The sequence below is a fragment of the Notamacropus eugenii genome, chromosome 3, assembly GCF_028372415.1.
Source record: "Notamacropus eugenii isolate mMacEug1 chromosome 3, mMacEug1.pri_v2, whole genome shotgun sequence".
Lineage (NCBI taxonomy): Eukaryota > Metazoa > Chordata > Mammalia > Diprotodontia > Macropodidae > Notamacropus > Notamacropus eugenii.
Genome location: NC_092874.1, coordinates 147,222,002 through 147,242,340, shown reverse-complemented (window position 1 = coordinate 147,242,340; position 20,339 = coordinate 147,222,002). Strand labels below are relative to the sequence as shown.

General features: G+C 38.5%; 1 protein-coding gene across 1 annotated transcript in view; it reads right to left on the bottom strand.

Annotated features, from left to right (window-relative positions):
• LAMB4 (laminin subunit beta 4) overlaps window positions 1-20,339 on the bottom strand; it is a 136,507-nt gene that overhangs the window by 102,314 nt on the left and 13,854 nt on the right. Inside the window, exons 4-9 of the mRNA XM_072653049.1 lie at window positions 12,562-12,697; window positions 9,535-9,608; window positions 8,057-8,245; window positions 6,242-6,305; window positions 5,366-5,580; window positions 522-642 (exon numbers count right to left, since the gene is read on the bottom strand). Of these exons, the coding sequence (XP_072509150.1) occupies window positions 522-642; window positions 5,366-5,580; window positions 6,242-6,305; window positions 8,057-8,245; window positions 9,535-9,608; window positions 12,562-12,697 (799 nt within the window). The remainder of the gene's footprint in view (window positions 1-521; window positions 643-5,365; window positions 5,581-6,241; window positions 6,306-8,056; window positions 8,246-9,534; window positions 9,609-12,561; window positions 12,698-20,339) is intronic.

Below are 20,339 nucleotides of genomic sequence, written 5' to 3'. Positions count from 1 at the left end.
GCTAATGAGGTTAAGCTCAGTTTCATGCAGCTGGATGGGATAAATATATAGCATCTGAAGAAGGAGATGGGATTGGTGTGTGTATTCTTAGAACGGTGACATCCCACCATCATTTATTCCATTTATATGATGTTTGTGTTCCTTTTTCTAAAAGGGCAAGACGGCATGACTTTTTTTTAAAGAAGTAATCAGGGTTAAGTGACTTATCCAGAGTTATGCAGCTAACAAACACCTGAAGCCAAATTTGAACTTAAGTCCTCCTGACTCCAGTTCCGGTGCTCTATGTACTACTGTACCACCTAACTGCCCTGGCATGACTTTTTTAAAAATTAAATTGAATTGAAAATTCATCTTGTTTCAAAGATTTGAGAAATTTAAAACAGGACTCGAGACAATTGGAAATTGCAAAACCATGTCTTGGAGTGATGGAATTATACCACCATTACCCTGGGTAGCACCGCAAGACTAAACTTGCATCCACCCTTTTTAAAAATAGGCTGAGTATATATATTTTCACCCACATCTGCAAGCATTATCCTGGAGACCTTCGGCTGGCCTCCAGGGAACATCATGGAAGAATTCCTTGCATCTCTCACAGTTTGGGCCGTCTGTATTGTGCTGGCAGATACACCGACCATGAACCTGGTTTAGATAAAGAAACAAGTATTTTATAAAAATGGATTGTCCTTGGTGGCTTTTTTAATAGAAAAATGTTATCTTTTGATAGAACTTTCAAAGCTGTGACTCATTTGATGTGTACAGTGGAGACACGCTGGAATCAGCCTAGTGAACGACCACTTTCAGCACAGGATAGAGAATTGGATTGAAAATGAGATGAATGAGCTTCTAGACTCGGGCAACCACTTAACAACTGGATGCCTTGGTTTTCCCATTTCTAAGACGGAAGAGAATGACGACAAGAATTGATAGCTTATATTTGTATATCACTTTTACTTTTTATACATTTTTCCACCTATCTTGTCTTATCTCCTAGGAATGGTCCAGACCTACCTAAACCTTAAATATTTTCATATTACTCTAGAGAGTATAGTAGAGAAAGAATATTTATCTGCCAATGTGACTGAGCCATCAGAATCAATGGAAAAAACAATATACAACATGATGAACTGATTCTACCTTATCCTCTACGAAGGTCAGGGGTATGTCTGAGGTGTAATGATTCTCTTATTTGTGATAAGAGATTTTCTAGAAAGAAAAGAGCTAAATACTGTGCAACTACCTGAAGGAATAGGGAGGTAACTCCACATTAGTTTTATAAAGTTAGCTTGTACTCAAGTCCTCCTAAGGATGTCACAGTTGGCTTTCTTTTAAAACATTTTTACCCCCTTCCCACCCTTTACTTCTTGGCTTCCCACTTAAAAAAAAAATAAAGACTTCTTCTCCTAGCCTGGGTTTGGTATATATTTTCTACTATTATCAAGATCTGAAACAAGATGAAGTTTAAAAAGATTTTCAATATAAATCTTTGGTTTATGGGTGTTGGGAAAATTCTAGGCAAGATAGATGAAAGGGGGGAAATAGGAGAGCAGAGCCTTTTCAAAGTGCAAATAAAGTCTGCTCACTCTGTCATCTTCCTGAGTTCAAATCTGGCCTCAGACACTTACCAGCTGTGTGACCCTCGGCAAGTCACTTCACCCTGCTTGTCTCAGTTTCCTTTTCTGTAAAATGAACTGGAGAAGAAAATGACAAACCACTCCACTATCTCTGCCCAGAAACTTCCTCCACCAAAAAAGAGTCATATACGACTGAAAAATGACTAAACAGCAACTTTACTGATGATGACTAATAAAGGGAACTAATGGTGAATAAGGCCATCCAGTCTGATATGATTATGAATAGTACATATTTCAAAACTAGTTAAATATGGGAAAGTATGGGCTAGATGACAGTATGGTCACATGAATTAAAAACTGGTTCAACAAGTGGATCCAAAGAATAGTCATTAATGTTGTTGTTTAGTTGCTTCAGTTGTGCCCAACTCTTTGTGACCCTATGTGGGGTTTTCTTGGCAGAGGTACTGGAGTGGTTTGTGATTTCCTTCTCCAGCTTATTTTACAGATGAGAAAACTGAGGCAAACAGGGTTAAGTGACTTGCCAAGGGTCACACAACTAATAAACATCTGAGGTCAACTTTAAATTCAAGAAGATGAGTCCTCCTGACTCCAGGCCTGATGAACTGTACCACCTAGTTTCCATTAATGGTTCAATATAAAACTGGAAACTCTCCAGTGGAATGTCTCAGGAACCTACATTTACTCCTATACTGTTTAACTTTTTTTTTTAAATCAGCGATTTGAATGGAGGTATAGTTACTATGTTTATCAGATTTGCAAATACACAAAATGGAAATAGCCAAAACACTGGATAGTGAGGATCTGAAAAGATCTCAAAAGGCTAGAAGACTGGGCTGAAGCAGTACTTGGCACATTAACAAATTAATAAAATACTAAGTCTAATAAGTTCAGATTTAATAGAGATAAAGGCAAAGTACTATGCTTGCGTTCAAAAAGTTAATTCTGTAAGTACAAGATGGAGAAAGCATGGTCAGATGACAGTTTAAGAAAGATCTTGGAGTTTCAGTGGGCTTCGGGCGCCTGATGAGTCAAGAGCGTGATCCGACAGTCAAACAGAATAATGTAATATTGGACTTCAGAGAGGCACAGCTTCCAAGAATAAGGAGGGAATAGTTTTACAGAACTCTGCCCTGATCAAACTACATTTAGACTAACATGATCAGTTTGGGGTAGTACAGTAGGAAGGACTTTTAATGAATGGAGAATGTCCAAAAGAGAGTAACAAGACTAACGAAAGACCTTGATTCCTTGCCATATGAGGCTTACTGGGAGGAAATAGGGACAATCTAACGTGGAAGAGACACGGGAGGCAGGGTTGATAGAGGTAGTCAAGTATTTGAAGTATTCTTTAAAGTGTTTTATATGGCCCCAGAGAGAAGTAAGAATTTGCAAAGAGGCAAATTCAAGTTTTGTATCAGTAAAAGTTAACTATAAGGGTTATTAAATAGTGGAATGGGCTACCTTGGGAAGGAGTGGGTTCCTCTTCTTTAAAGGCATTAAAGTAGAGGCCAGATAATCCCTTATTATGTATCTTGTACTGGGGATTCTTTTTGTGGCAGGTATGAGTTGCACTGAATGGATATTGCGATGTAAACCTTATATAAAATTCTATGATTCTGCTCATAGCTCCAGGTTTCTTGGTTCTCAGCTTGAATAAAGCAGCTTTAAAGCAGATTAAAGACCTGAAGACATTCATGAGTGTAGTGATGTCTTTAGAACTCAATTTTCTTGATCTATATTTTAGAGAATTCTGGGAGAGAGAAGCCTGAAGGAGAGAGTTCATTCTCCCTCTTGTGCCTCATGGACAGGCAGGGTCAAGCAGCATATTTGGTCTTTGGATACCTGCTTTCCTATCCCCTGCTTCAGAAATGCTGGTGGGCTGCTGTTTCTGGATGGAGTCAGCTGAGCTGTGATGTGCAGATGACTAAGAGATGAGACTTATGTTTGGAGAGACAAGGCAAGTACCACACCAGGACATCTTTCTCTCCTCGTGTCTCTCTTCTGGGAAACACTTACCCATTAACTACCAAATTCACCCAAATTCTGTCTCTCCTCTCTTGCTACAAGGAGTAAATGTGATTTTTCCTTTGCTTATCAGCAGTATAAGACACCAGCTTCCTCCTATCCAAAGCTTTGTTCACTTAAACAGGTCAACAAGATTTATTAAGCACGTGCTAGGTGCCAGCACTGTGATAAACACTAGCGATACATACAAAAGCAAACATATTTCTTGCCCTCCTGGAGCTGCACATTCTATGAGGGAGACACCATGTAAATAACTAGACACAAATGAGAAATGTGTTATATATATGTAAACACACATATACATATATCTATGTGTCTATGTATGTGGATACACACGCATATATATGCACACACATCCATGTATGTGTACACAGACACACATATAGGTATATATAGAAAAAGGTAGAGAAGCAGAGAGATAGAGAGAAAGACAGAGGCAGAGACAAAGAGACATACATACAGAAAGATAAAGACCTACAGAGAAAGAGGAGAGGGAAAGTAATTTCAGAGGAGAACGGTACTAGCAGGGTGCATGGCTAGAGCCAGCAACCTCCACTTCAGTTTTCCTCCAATGACATTTATTACTCTGACAGCTCCTCCCAAACTATATCAAGTCATAAAGGGGTTTTGTACACCCCCAGTGACAGGGGGCTTTTTTTCTTGTGTTTCTTTCATTTGAGGGCCAGCTGAGTTTAGTTTGAAGTGGCTCATTGGCAGGTAGGCTTCAGGGCACTGAATTTTCAAATATAGAAACTCTCAAATATCATCAACTGTCAGAGATGGGTTGTGTTCCTGGAGAGACTTCCTACACCATTGAAATTGGAAGTTGTTGAATACTGATGTATGGGCAATAAAGCCTGAGGACAAGCTTAAAAACACACTGTTGTACTTCAATAATACTGGCAGTTTTTCAAGACAAATGACAAAAACCAGAAAGATCCATGACAGGGAAAAACAGAAATCTTTACCCATGAAAGTTGTTTTGTTTGGTACTCATTGATAGCAATTGCTACCGATGAGAAGACTGTCAGGAGGAAGCCCTCTGGGGAGCTGTGTAGTTAGCACTCTGTTGGGGTCACCAGGGATGCCAGGATCTGTTTCTTGTTTTGTGTTTTGGCTACATAGGTCTTGGAACTGGATTTTATCAATCTATTCAGAGGTAATCAAGTTCTGGCAAACTGACTCATGCTGACCAAACTCCAAAGGGCTTGATTTCTAAAGTAGAGACCTACTTTTTAACTTACAGAGAGAACAAAAACTGCCCAGGCAATCAGTTCTTCACCACAAGGGCATTTCTTTGATACTTGTTGAATTAAATGACTGACTAAATGAATGTGAAGTTCCTTCCTCCCCTTGAAAGATAAGTTCTAGTCCTGAAATATTGATCTTTTATTCTCATGTTGATTCAGTCAACTGTCATCATTGCAAAGAGTTGAGGGATGTATGCTTATAGGTATGAGTGTTCTCATGCTTATGGAGAGGCTTAGAAGGGGAAAAGAACTTTATAAAATGACTTCTTGCATATAGAAATATTAGTAGGAAAATTTGGGAGCAGGAAAATATGCCCCATTGCAGTTACCAATTACGTCTGTGTAACTGAGCTGAATTCTATCCCCCTTCTCAAAGAATAGGCGTTTTCATGCTGGTTTTAGAACACTTTAATACCAATGTGAATTTGTCGCAATGCTTACCTATCAGGTTAATAAAAGGAAATAAATCAGGAGGGGCGGGGGGTTGGAACTGACCATGCCAGGTGGGCTGAAGACATCTCCCCGGACATCCTGCACGGGGCCACATTTATTAGCATGACCATTGCAAAAGCATCTTCCCCGAACAACCATATCATAGAGCGCATAGTAATAATTGTCAAGGGGACCACTTGGCCTTCTTCCAAGCAATGTGTCCCCCAAAGTATGCAGTTTGGTAAAGTTTATCCTCAGGTTTGTGAGAATCACCAGATCTAGAACGAGAAAAATGAGCCATATAAGCTGCATCTGTGCCAAACATCTTCCTTAGCCAACGGGGATTTAGGCTGAGTGCACCCAAATGCACAGTCAGAATTTGGAGGGTTTGAATCAGTGAGACAAATATTAGCAACAACAACATCCTTTTACTAGCAAGGATATACAGGGATAGGTACAAGCCTCTAGTTCTCCACCAATCATGGGCACCTGGTTTGATAACAACAATAACTCACAAGGGAATAAAAAATCCACTGATACCAAGAAATTTGGTTTGGCTGCCAATGCTTAACTATTCATTTAGAATACAACACTTGAGAATGACAATTACCACAAAATTAAGGCATTTATTCCCTTTCCTTCCTTGATAATGGTTTATACAGGATTCACCCATTTGTGCCTTGGTGCATTTAGTCTACTCTGGTTTTGGGTTTCCATGACTAATGCCATGCAGCCTAACCAGCTCCACTGGGCCCCGGCAGAATGAAAAATGCACAAGACAAACTTCTTTTTAAATATTCCTGGAAGATCCACTTAAACATGCCACAACGTTAGAATTTGGAATATGGGAGAATAACATGCCCTGATAGAGAAAGACTGCAATACCACCAAACTGTGTCAGTAAGAATCGATAAGGATTAAAAATCCAGTTACTCGTACCCTGTATGTAGGGGCTGTAGGGATTTTCTATTTCGAAGCTGGGATCCAAAGCTTTTAACACAACCTATAAAGTAAATATGTACAAATTATCAATATTTTACTGCACATTCACAATTGTAAGATTCAACCCTAATGAAGATATGTCTGAACACACAAAATGCCTACTCATTTGCAACTCAGTTACTCACAGCGCCCTCTGAGAAAGAGACTAAAATAGAGGAAGAAATGAATGTGGTCAATGTTTTGTAAACATAATAACAGGTAGAATGGGATAAAAAGAAGGGGGAAGGAAACAAACATTTAGTAAGGGCCTACTCTCTGCTAAGTACTTTACAAATATTTTATTCTCCCAACAAGCTTGGGAAGTGCTATTATTAATCTCATTTTGTGGCTCAGGAAACTGAGGCAGAGAGAAGTTAAGTAACTTACCCAGTATCACACAGCTAGTAAGTATCTGAGGGCCAAATTTGAACTCAGGTCTCCCTGATTCTAGGCCCAGCACTCTTCACCGCCTAGTTACCCCTAGGCCCACTCCTTCACAGCAAACACTTGCTCAGAATACAATAAAAACTTCTTTTTATCAGCACACAAAACTTCTTATAAATAAAATGTATAGATAGCAAATTCTGTCCAGACAGATCATAGCTGAGTTGGGTTGGTCAACCAGACAAACCTTCAGCTGTTCGTGATTATAATAAGTTAGGGGTAGCAGCATTTTTTCCATGCCAGGGGCTTATTGCTGCCCTTGGCCTCTCTCTTCTCCACAGATAGCAAAAGTTCCAGAGATTTCTTGTGTAGTTTTTGCCTCCCATGTTTCTTCAAGTCCTACTTCCAGCTGGGAAAATTACACTTCCTATTGGCTTCCTTACCAGTAAGGAGCTATAATCTAAGTACATAGCAACCCACGGCCCTGCCTGTCCTGGTCAGTAGCGCCTGCTTTCTTGTGTTGGGATATTAACTGAGCTCCTACCTTTGCTGTTGATAAGGCTCCAATTCTATCTGAGGTAGAATATTGGCCTGTGGAGATATACTACCTCTATGGACAGTATAGAGCATGGGCACTATAAAGGCCTTACTGAAGACTGATATGGGGAAAGGAACAACTGCCAAGATTTCATGACATTTTTAAGGTTGCAGCAAATTTTTATCTAGAAGAACTGGAAGATTCCAGAGTCCAGAGAAGGATAAAGACAGTTCTGCTTTACTTGCCTATTTCTTTACCAATGTTAAATTAACTTTTTAAAGTATAGTTTTACCAATATCTTTTGTTTTTGTATTGCCTAGATTTTGCCCAGTATCTCTCCCCTTCCTTCTTTGCCTCTGAGATTATTTCTTATAATACGTTTATTGTTTGTGTTTTAGATGAATTAAAGATTAACATCAAATTAAAAACTTTTTATCTTTTTCCAAACTTCAATAGAATCAAGCCAAATAATTTTTCCCAGATCTACCTCAAGCACATGGATAGAAAAGAGAATTCAATTTAAATAAAAGAAAACCAAAGGGCAGCTAGGCAGTGAAGTGGCTGCAGGAGGGAGGAATCTTCAGCCTTGAGGCCACATCTAGCCCTCTAGAGGGCCAGCTGTGGAGGCAGGAGGACCTAAATTCAAATCTGGCCTCAGACACTTACTAGCTGTGACCTTGGACAAGTCACTTAAACCCCATTTGCCTCAGTTTCCTCATCCATAAAGTGAACTGGAGAAGGAACTGGCAAATCATTCCAGTACCTTTGCCAAGAAAACTCTACATGGGGCTGCAGAGCATTAGACATGACTGAAAAATGACAACAACCAAAGAAATCCAAATGAATTGTACCTCGCCTTCAGTAGAGGGTTCAACATCTGAATACTTGGAATCACAAACAAGGTCATCCACTCCTTGTGCCTGGCCAGATGGGATACTGGGAAAAGATGCGGCACAGTCTCTTGCAAAATACCTGAAAACCTTCCATGTTTGGCCGTAGTCCACAGAACGCTCAACTAACATGGCTGCTGGTCGGAAAGTCTGTGAAAGAGGATTTTGACAAACTTCCTCAGAAAGGGAGAATTGAATGCTAACCTTAGACTGAATTCTGATATTTTCTAACTGCACATTATGTGTGGTGAGGGCTTTAGGTGGATTGATGATTAAACTCAGGCTTTGAGTATTGGGTAAGAAAGATGCTTTATAAATCCAAAGGAACATTGTGATTAGGACCCTCAGACTCAGTTTTGTCATCACGATAGTTTGACAGGGAGTCTGACAAAACACTGAATCTCCTTTAACCTTCTGTCTCCTCATCCTCATAAACATTGATTCTTTATGTTCACTTTCCTATAGTCCTCACTTAATTATCTGTCAGGCCCTCTATCTTTCTTCTCATATAGCAGTAGCAGGATGACAGACTAATACCTGAAAGATTTGACCTCTAGTCCCATCTCTGCCAATAAATGGATCTATAACCTTAAGACAGTCTCCTTATCTATCTGGGCCATATTTCCCTTATCCATGAAATGAGGGGATTGGAGTAGATTCTCAAACTCCTTTCAGTTTAAATATTCTATAGTACCAATTCCCAGGGTCCTTGGCTACACACATACACACACATTTCTGAACTTAACAACCAAATAAAATTTTCACATACATAAAAGAAGAGCAAAAGAGGACTGTGTGTGAAACTGCAGATCTCTATTATGTATAGCTTGCTTTTCTTTTTTAATTTATAAGTTCAACCTGCAGCTTTCAAAGCTATCCCGCTTATCTATGCTCCTTTTTGGCCTTCTTTCTATTCTCTTCCCTGCTTTTTATTTTTAAATTAGCCTCTAAGACTTACTTCCTTCTACTTTTTCCCTTTCTTTGTTGCCTCTCCTCCCAACCTAGTCCTCTGATTTCCATCATTGGGGGAGAAAAACGAGTTACAAGCTCTTATAATAATGCATCTATCTATCTATCTATCTATCTATCTATCTATCTATCTATCTATCTATCTATCTATCTATCTATCTATCTATCTATCTTTCTATGTATCTATCTATCTATCTATCTATCTATCTATCTATCTATCTGTCTGTCTGTCTATCTGTCTATCTATCTTTATCTAACCCTTTTGGACAGCACATTTCAAAGATTTTTCCCCTCTCAGTCATATATGTCTCATCATTAACATAATATTTTCTTCCTTTAATTGAGAATATAAAGAATAAAATGGTTTGGGTCTGGATTTATGCAGCACTATAAAGGGAAATAGTATAGATGAAATAAGTATGTATTGGTTATTGTCCAAGATAAGGGAAGGTTCAGATCTTAGGCATTACCTTAAAAGTCAATATAAGATGGCTGAACTGAAATGGTGTCTCTAAGTCCAGTCTGATGCTGACATTATCAAGACCTAAAGAGAAATTAACAAAAAGAAAATCAGTGATAGTCACGCAATTACTTTCCAGGAAATACCGGTGTCTAGAGTTTATAGTAATATTTTTTAACAATAATGTGGTTGCTAATTAACATCATTCACTAATTTTATTTTTTTAAAGTAGTGTTTGAGCGAATTGCTAAGGCCCCAGCTGAGCTCTTGTAATGAAGATCTGAATATAAGGTTTGCTAATATTGCCCAGTCTCTGGCCCCAAGCCATGTTTGTGGCAGAACACCACTGTGTGGCAGTATTGTCAACAAATGGGAAGGCCCATTCTTTCATAGGTGGCAAAGTTGGATGTATCTCTCCTTTTTTCCTAAGGAGATAGGTCTGATTAATTAGGTATAAATGGCTATTAAACCCACATAGGGACTGTGTCTCACCTATAACTTCCCCAGAGTTTAGCATGTGTTCTGTACACAATAGGCATGCAATATATTCTTTTCTGTGGAAAGTTGAAGATGTTGACCTAGGAGGTGAACTATTCAAATTGGCTTAAAATTAGCATCCCAAAATTATGTTACCGAAAGTTGCTGAGGAACAAATGAAATAACTACCAAACCTTATACTCTCTTATTTTTTTGCCTATCCTGGAAGGCTTTATTATAATCAGCCCTATTCTGAACCTCTGTAGCAGGATTTCTTGATGTGCATGTGAATGTGTGAGTGTGTGTATGTGTGTGTGTGTGTGTGTGTGTGTGTGTGTGTGTGTGTGTGTATGAGAACAGTTTGGCAATCTCATGAAGTCTAGGGACACCTTCTCCGAATCATATTCTAATATGCATGAAATAAAATACACAGGCCTACAAAGGAAAATAATTATATTAAAAAGTTATAAAAGTATTTTTTAAAAAGTTAATGGACCCTAGGTTAAGAACACTTGCTCTAGAGGAAGTATTTTCATCATCTGAAGATAGCTTAGTGACTGAAACAGAGGGGAAAGATTAAGAAGGATCTAGATAATGCAGGGACATTCCTTAGGATTGCCAAAAAGACTGCTGGGGTTTCAGGCTAATGTTAGGGAGATTTGAATCTAGCAAAGGTAGGTGATAGGACTATGGAAAATCAGAGGTGTAGAGCTAGAAGTAACTTCAGAGGTCATCTAGTTCAACTCTTTCATTTGATAGGTGAAACTTTGAGTAATAAATGTTAAAGGGAAGACATGATCTCAGAACATGAGGTGCTATTCCATTATACCATACTGCCTCTTTGCAGAACAGGAGGGAGAACTGGGTGAGATAAAAACTAACTAGTGGCCTCTAGGAGCAATTGGAAAAAAAATAGTTACAGTTCTGGGCCAGTCTTGAAGAGTGAGATCTGAACTGGACCTGATGTAGTAGATGAGGCTATAGTTCCATGGTTCGTTCATTTGTTATTCAATTCACTTTTTTTTGAGCTAAGATCTCTGGGTATTAAGAAAAAAACAACATTGTCCCTTAACACACACTCTCTCTCTCTCTCTCTCTCTCTCTCTCTTTCTCTCTCTCTCTCTCTCTTTCTTCTGACTCTACCATGTCATCAAGTCAAAAAAAAAGGGTGGTGAATAACATAGACTGGGTAGACAATAACACACTGACTCTCGAGTTTTCATAGGTATAGTTCATATTTACTATGTGGCAATACATTTCACATGGGATTTTTATCAACATTTTTCTAATATTTTCAAAGAAAAATGACACACATGAAAGATCAGGTTCTACATCCTTCCTAGCTACTCTAAATACAAGATGATGAAATTTGAAATGTGTAAATGAGATGAACCCTTTTGATTGGATCAAGAAGGTAATAGTTAATAGGCAAATGAAACAAGCTAACCATGCCTCTGGGGGTCTTAAATTAGGAGGCAATTGATTCAAGTCAGAGTGGTAGAGGTCTCCATGTTTGGGAATGCCTTGAGGAGGCTGACCCTTGTGCTTGAATGAAAAGGCATCAGAGGAATGGTTGAGGAGTAAAGAGAGAGTGTTTAATCTTCCTTAATCTCTACCCCCTTCTATTGACCATACAACTGGAGATACTGGACCAGTAGCAGAAAATACATCCAGTCAGGAGTAGCAGAAGATACACTGAGGACAAATATGGACCCAGATGGACACAGAAAGATCCAAGAGGGGCAGCTCCAGGGAGTATAACCTCTCATAGAAGACAGAATACCAGCCATGGGTGCTAGAAATGTACCATCATTAGATATAGTTTTCTTCTGGGCTCTAAAGGGGACTTCATAAAGATGTTATGAAGGGACAAAAGGATTTTCACTAACCAGAAGTTGTGAGATACTCCTTTGCCACACATGGTCCCTACATGGTACCCTACCACCTCTACCAGTGGAGGGGGGTAGAGTATGTCCCAAGTTGGGAAGGATTGTTTCTTTATACCAGCATTCTTGCTATGAGTGTTTAACAAATAGCCTTTGTAAAAGTTAATTCAGTGGAGATCACACTGTTGGGATGTCATGAACAAACGTGCCCATCAGGGTCATCCATAGAATACTGAAGGTTGTGGTAGGCAGCCAGTCTTCTGGGAACCCTTGCCTGTGACTGGAAGGTCCAACTGGGTGGGTAAACCCATAGAGGGTGCCACACAAAAAATTTCTTTTAATATACATACAAACAACTGAATGTTTCTGGCTACGAGATGACCAATTAATAAATAAACATTCATGAAGTACCTACAATGTGTCAGGTATTGTACTAGGCACCCAGGATGCAAAAAGAGATGAAAGGTAGTTGCTACTCAGAGAGTTACTTTTCTAATGGAAACTAATCTTTTCTTAAAGTAAGTTTTCTATTTATCTATGGCTCTTTGATTTTTGCCGCTGTTATTCCACTCAAATATGATATCAAAATTATTTTGAAAGAAATCTGTTTTAATGAGGGTTGACTAATGAAAACTGAAAATGAAAAAATAAAAAAGTACATAATGGAATTATACCATTTTCGGATTGCCACCATTTCTTTTTTCTATCTGGTTCAAATGTTGTAATGACATTCTCGATCATGTGGCTGTTGGCTTGTGTAAATGGATTGTATGGATATCTAGAATCACAAATGAAACATTTTTGCTCACCCTAGAAAACAAAACAAGTAAAATTAAGTACAGAAATATAATTACTTATTGTAGAACTAAATTAAAAAACAAGCAGTGTCTATGTTTATTGTCTTCCGATCCATCTAAAAATATAAAAATGAGAGGAAATAACAACACATTTTTTCCACCAGTGGTTGCTTAATTAAAATAACAAAGTGAATTCAAATCCAACTTTTGCATTTTAATAGCTTTGTACATTTTTTGCCTGAAAAATGAATTTACATGGAACTGTTTCTCCCAGACACAATAGTCAAAGAAGAAGGAAAGAAGTTTAAAATGAATTTTTAAAATGAGAACATTTATTTCCAGTCCTAGAATCACTTCCTTTATTTTTGACTGCAGTAACAACTTGAAAGGTAGTCAAAACAACTCATATTTTCTATCTCAAAGCTTTCAAACAGCACATTTGGAAGAAGAAGCTTTTGAAACCAATGTTCTTATGTAATGTGTGTAGTTCTTATTAGCTTCTGGGATCTGTTCCCAGTGGCCTTCCTCTCTGCTACATCCTGTAAAGGTTCCGAGTTAATTTATTTCAAGTCAGTAAACATCGATTAAGTCCTTACTATGCTATGTCACCGAAAATATAAAGATAAAAACAAAAATAAAAACAAAATCAGTCTTTTCTCTTCTGGAGCTTACATTCTACAGTGAGGAAAGATATAATGTGCAATAGATACATAAATGCAAGGTAATTTGAATAGGGAAAAAAGCTCTAATAATTGGAAAGACCATTGAGATAATGGATATGAAAGCCCTGTGGAAAGCATTACACTACTCAAGGGTAGTGTAATGATAAGAACAGTAATCACTGTTGTAGCTCATGCCGGAGAATCCCAGGAACCCAGCTCTAGGTTCAGTCTTAGGGCATCTCACACATCACTCTTTGACTCATGTCCCTACCCAAAATTTCCCCTGGGACTATCAAAATATTGTTGAAATCTCAGATGAACAATGCGAGAGCGAACACACATGTATTTACTGACTGCATGTGACTCTAGAAATAGCTATGGGGATTCACTTGTAAAGCTAATACAGCCAATTCTAATTTTGCATCATAACACAAGGTGTGATGGCTATTAAGCTTCTTGCTCCTCACCATAGTCAATCAGTCGGGCATCAGCCCTGGATGGATATCTGGCTCTTGTTGTTTCAAGCCTTTTAAAGATTTTGCTCCTGAGTATACATATGAAAGGAAGGGAATGTGAACAGGCTAGTATGATCTTAGAGTCGTTGCTTTAGAGTTAAAGGCACTTAACTGGCCATTTGGTCTAAAAATTGAGGAAACTGAGAAGGAGGGAGGAAAAATGACTTGCTCAAAGTCACGCAGACAATAAATGTCAGATTCAGAACTCAAAATTTGAAGTAGAACTCTTCTACTACCACAGAAAGCAGTGTCCTGGTCCCCTGGTCTAGCTTTGTCTCTGTGCCTTTCCATGACTACTGATCTACACTGGAATGAGTTTTGAAATTGATAATTTGGGTGACCCCTAAATCTTACAGATTTTGACAGTTCTGGGGTGAACTAGACTCTACACGGATGATAACTAGGTGTTATATATCCTTCAGAGATTAAAATCAAGAGGAAAAGGGAATGCTCACCTGAAGCTAGAATGAGCTATCTAACAGAATTAAACCCTTCCACCAAGAAGTTCAGTTAAAGATAAGGATTCTTAATCATTTTTATTTCAGTTCTTTGGTGAAACCCATGCAGTTGTTTTCAGAATAATGTTTTTAAATGAATAATATTCATAAAATTATGGGAAACCAGTTATATTGAAATATAATTATCAAAAAAATGTAAAAGCCAAGTAAGTGACCTTAGGTTAAGAACCCTTGAATTAGAAAGATATACTTGAACAGGGGGGCAGTAATTATTTAGGTAAGACCTCCCTATATTCTTTGTTTTAAAAAGTGTGGTGCCTGGAGCAAAGAATCTTTATCAGAAGATTAAAGGACCAGCAGTCAAGATGTTGAAGGGAGTGAGAGAGGTCTGTTCTTTAGGGGAAAAAACTGGTATTTTTTCCCCCCAAAGGTGTTAGTCCTGTGGATGTTCTCAGACTCAGCTTTTCCACCCGTAAAATGGGTTATTATGAAGATTAAATTAGATAATAAATATCAAGCATTATCTTTGCAGACTTTGAGGTATTCAATAAAAGTCACTTATCATCATCACATTTCATTCTTCTCATCTTTTTTTTTTTTAAATAGAGTTTAAGTGGAACCAGTCATGGGACAAATGTTTATCCTAATATTCTTCCTTCATCATCATTGTTGTGGCTGCCATTATCATTCTTGCATTCATATTTGGGTCCTATGCTCCTTGTTGCCTTGATTATATGATCCATAATATACAGTCTGGTTGCAAGGGAGTATTCCTTTTGTCATCATCACTGCCTACGTTTGGAAGGTTCCTCAAGGTTCCTTGTTATCACCCCCCAAATGCTTATTGTTAGGCAATTATTAATCAAGCATGACATGCTAGATGATCACTCCGAAGTTCAGAGAGGAGATAACCACTACCCTCACAGAACAAGACCCAAACAAAATGACCACATTTGCAAAACTAGAGCTACTTTTCCTTAGGAAGGATCTTCCCAGTGTTTACAGCCAACACCTGACTTTGAGTTTGCTTGGTAGTCTGTTTCCATTTGTAATTACAGTTCATATTTTGTGGGTAGTTCTCTAAAGACCTTCAGTGCTCCATGCATTATTTGCTTTTGAGTATGTATAGGATAAAGGTGAGGGGATTATAAGAAAAAATGCTACAGCTCTTAATGAAGAAAACAGAGATTGTGGAATAATGGAATATTTGAATTCTATGGGGCTTTGTCCGGTCAATCAACAAGGATTTATTAAGCAATAGCTTATGTGCCAAGCACTGTGCTAGGCTTTGGAGACACAAGCATAAAAAATAAAACAATGCTTCCTTACAATAAGTTTACATTCTAAGGGGAGACACAGGTACATTCAAAATATGTGTAGCCTAAATATAAAGTTAATAAATATAGAATGGTTAACCGTAAGGTAGTTTTTAAGGATGGACACTAGCAGTTGAGGGAATCTGAAAAAGGCTTGATATAGCAGATGGTGCTTGCCCAAACTGCATCTGAAAGGCATGGAGATATGTTTATGAGATGGAGATATGGAAAGAGTGTATTCCATGCATTTAAGATCACCAGTGCAAAGATAAAGAATCAGGAGACAGAGTGGCATGTATAAAGAAGAGAAAGGCCAACTGGGCTGGATGGAAGAGTGTGGGAGGGAGAGCTAAGCCCATTGAAGTGGAAAATTGAGGTTGGGGCCAGGTTGGGTTTAAAAGTGGAGCAGAGTAGTGTGTGTGAGTGTGTGTGTGTGTGTGTATACACATATGTACACACATACATGCATATATGTATATATTTAAATATTATATATTATATTTATATATTTATACATATTATATATATCTATATTTATCCTAGAGGCAATAGAAAGTCACTGGAGTTGGCTGAATAGGGGAGTCCCATATTCAAATATGTGCTTAAGGAAAATTATTTGAGCAGCAGCATGCAAAATTGATTGGAATGGGAAGGGGCCTGAGCCAGGGAGACCAATTAGGAGGCTATTGTAATAACCTACGTGAATTGTGATATACTGCAGTGGTCATCCAACCTGAAGCATAAATTTCCTCCTCCACATTCCCAGTGAGTGGTTCTCCAGTCCCCCTTAAGGAGCTCCACCAATAAAAAGAGTACTTTCCCTGCCTTAAGGAAGGTGGACCAAGTAGATGGTTTCCTGAAATCCCTTTTGGCAATGTAGTTAATAGACTGTAACAAGGTGATTGGCAGATATATCAGATGATCAGGGAGCTGCCTGACCCATTGGACTGGGACACCTCTTATGGAGTTAGCCACGTATGTGATGGCACATATGATCTGGAAGGGGAGAACAAAAAACATATAGACTGGGGTACCTCTTATGAAGGTGGATGTGTGTCCCTTCCTGTGGAGCCAAAGTACACTTGCCCAGTTCCATGGAGGTGTCCTAGTTCAGGAGACCGGGGAGTTCTCTTGATTATCTTCATTACAGAAAAAATTCTACAGTTGGAAACAAACTTCCAAACCTTGACTCCCCAAATCTTTTTGGATTAGAATAATATGATGGAACCAAAATCACTTCTTGCCAGGTGATGTTGGCTCCTGATAGCAGGAAGAAAATAACAGCACTCAGGCACAAAGATGGGTACCTATATGTTAAGGTTATGAAAAAAAACATTGAATCACTTCTTTTGGGGGAAGAAAGAAAAACAGCTTCTTTCCCTGGTCGCAGATCGAGAGGTGGGAGGGAAATTAGATGGTATCTAGTCCAACCCTGTCATTTCATAAAGAAACTGAGACCCAGAGAGTGACTTGCAGAAGGTCACAAAGATAGTGACAGAAGGAAGTTTTGCACTTAAGTCCTCCGACTCTAAGTGTAGAGGTCATTCTGCTGTACCTGGCTTCCTCTCTGGTCCTACTGAATCTAGCTACATGATAGACATCCTTCCCTGTTCTTGGCCCCAATTTTCATTTTCCTATGTGATTTCCTAACTACAAGCACTCCCCAACATGAGAGCGATGAGAAAGATCCAGGAGTGGGGAACCTGTGGCCTCGAGTCCACATGTGGCCCTTTAGGTCCTCAAGTGTGGTCCTTTGACTCTGTGAAGTTTGGATTCAGTTAAAGGGCCACACTTGAGGCCCTAGAGGGCCACGTGTTGCCCTGAGGCCACAGGTTCCCCGTCTCTGATCTAGGTACTACCTCTTTCCAATCAGCAACAGTAATAGAAATCTGCTTCAAGGTAGAGAGTTTCCCAGTAATCAAATCAGCTTCCTTCCTGCCCATATCTCATTTCATAGACTTGCTATGATTGCCTTAATATTATTTTGTGTTCTTGGTCAACTCAAGCACAAATGTTCATGGGTTCACAGACGCGCGCGCACACACACACACACATACACCATTGGACTACTTCATAGAAACTGGGTGGTGTGTGTGTAGAAAGCAAGAGAATAAGTAGTGAGGAATATGGTAACTGACTCTCCAGTCATCTGGACTATCATCCAGTCAAGAATGACCTAGAAGCCCAGCCTGTCAGGGGACAGCTTCAATGGAGTCAGAATAATACTGTAGTCAGGGGGATGAACTAGGTACCCAGAGGTCCTTTTGAGAGACTTTGGGTAAAATAAAGCTTAGGACACATGGAATACACTGAATTGGTCTCCATTTTCCCAGACTTGTTATATTTATCAAGAGTTAAAATGATGCCAATGACTAAAATGATGAGAAACTCAAGTAGGAAGTACTAGCCTTAACTTTATATATAGGCAGCATACATAAACAGTCCTCCTGTTCTAAGAAAGACAAGCAAATGCTTGTCTATATTATACCAGCTGCCAGATTCCATTGTTGAAGCTTGTAATTCTGTGTTCTGTCCCACAACAAGTCAAGTCTTTTTTCCCATTCTTTGGGTCTGTAGAGTTCTTTGTAAGCCACAACAAACTCTAATTTCTGGCTTATAGCAATTTGAAGGTTCTGATTTCTGAAGTCCAGAGTTTCTAAGTTAAACACTGAGGATTGTTCATTTTGTTATGAGAATAGTTTGTGTTTATAGACTCACAAATAAGAAACACTCAGCATCTGGCATAGATTACTGTCTTTTGTGGATATGTGCATCATCCTTATGGAACTGTGTGTGTATGTTTTTAAGTTGCCCATAATTTCTGGAAACAATATACAAATTGCATGTTACTTCAAAGGAAAATATAAATTTTTTTTTTTTTTTTTTTTTTTTACTTTTCAAAGCTGTTTTCAGGAACTGGACCATTGTTACCTCTTTGCTTTGTGCCAATGGGGGATTGGGACTATGACAAAAAGCAACCAACCATAATGAATAGAATTCTGAACTTGGAGCCAGAAAGAACAAGAATCATTTCCTAGCAGTATGATCACCACAAGCCACTTTTTCTTCCTGGACTTAATTTTCCAACAGCTTAAAAATAGGTGTAACTATATTGATAGTATTTATCTTGTAGGGTTATTGTGAGGCTCAAACAATATACTATAGGTGAAGCATTTTATAATACGTATAGCATACTATATGTAAAGCATTTCATAAACTTTAAAGCCTATATCAGTGTCAGGTATTATTATTATTGTTCTTTCAGACAGGAAGAGTATATTCCTGTCGCCAAAATTCGATAATAAATGTTATATTCCCCTGACTCTTTGACTGAAGTGGAGATCGCTGGTGCTAGCAGAACTACCTTTCATTTTGTCTGTCTCTCTCTGTCTCTGTCTCTCTCATAAGATGACTGTGCTGGAAAAAAGTGTTCATGAAGAAAAATGAGTGAACCCTTGTCTTGGCTATTTATGATTAAGAGTGGTCCAATCCCTTCTTACCCCCCTCCCAAATCTTTCTATATTACCTCTGATACATAATCAATCAAGCTCCATTTGAAGAGTTCTGGTAAAGGCAAAACTCAGAATAGGAGAGGAGAACCATAGATACTTAATAAGTGATTCATGCCAAACCAATAAAGTATCCAAGTGTTGGGTGGTAGAAAGTGTACCTGTCTTAGAGCCAGAAGATCTGTACTCAATTCCTGGCCTAAACATTTACAACTATGTGACCTTGGGCAAAACATTTAACTTCCCTGAGCTTCAGTTTCTCATCTGTAAAATGAGGACAATAATCTTTGCACTACTTATATTATGGAAGTCTAGTAGGGAAAGCAGTTTATAATCTTTAAAGAGCTTTAGAAATACAAATTCTTGCTGTTTCTCTAGGGTCCAATAAATGTGTTTGATAAAGAAAAAAACCAAAACAAATCCTTTATGTAAATGGCATAAAGATGATCAAATCAAGGCTCTGTTGAAAAAGAACACCTTCTATGATGTTGAATGCTTCTGATGTTAGATGAGAAAGCAGGCACAGCAAAGCAATCTGCTGCTACAAAATTCTAGACTACTATGGAAACTCAATTACTGATTGTGCTCAGACACTACTTCCTCTATTTAGACTTCTCCAATCTCTCCATCTGAAAGTTTTCTCTCCCTCCTCAAATATCCCTTGAGTACATTGTCCAAGCCATCATTTACCAGCTGCCAATGATATTTCTAAAGCATAGGTCTGAGCATGTCATGCCCTAATACCTTTAGGGTCAAATAGAAACTCTGACATTTAAAATCTTTCACAACCTGCCTTTACAGCCTCATTGCCTATATTACACTGTGCTAAGCACTGGGGATACAAAGAAAGGCAAAAACAGCTCCTGCCCTGAAGGAACTCACATTCTAATGGGGGAAAAGAACATGGAAATAACTAGGTATCTACAAGATACATGTAAAGTAGATGGAAAGTAATCAGAGCAAAGGCCAACAAAGAACAAATATCCATTGTGATGACTCAGAGGCTTTACAAGATCATTCATTAAGGCAAGATTTAATTAAGTTCACTATACTGGACTCATTAAGATAGGAAAGTAGAGCAGTAAATTTTAGAAGAATTTTCAACAAAGATTCACATGAAAAAATTTTCAAGTTCACTCAGAGGAACAGAAGCAGAAATGGGAATTGAGCAGACCATCAGGAAAGGAGCATTGTG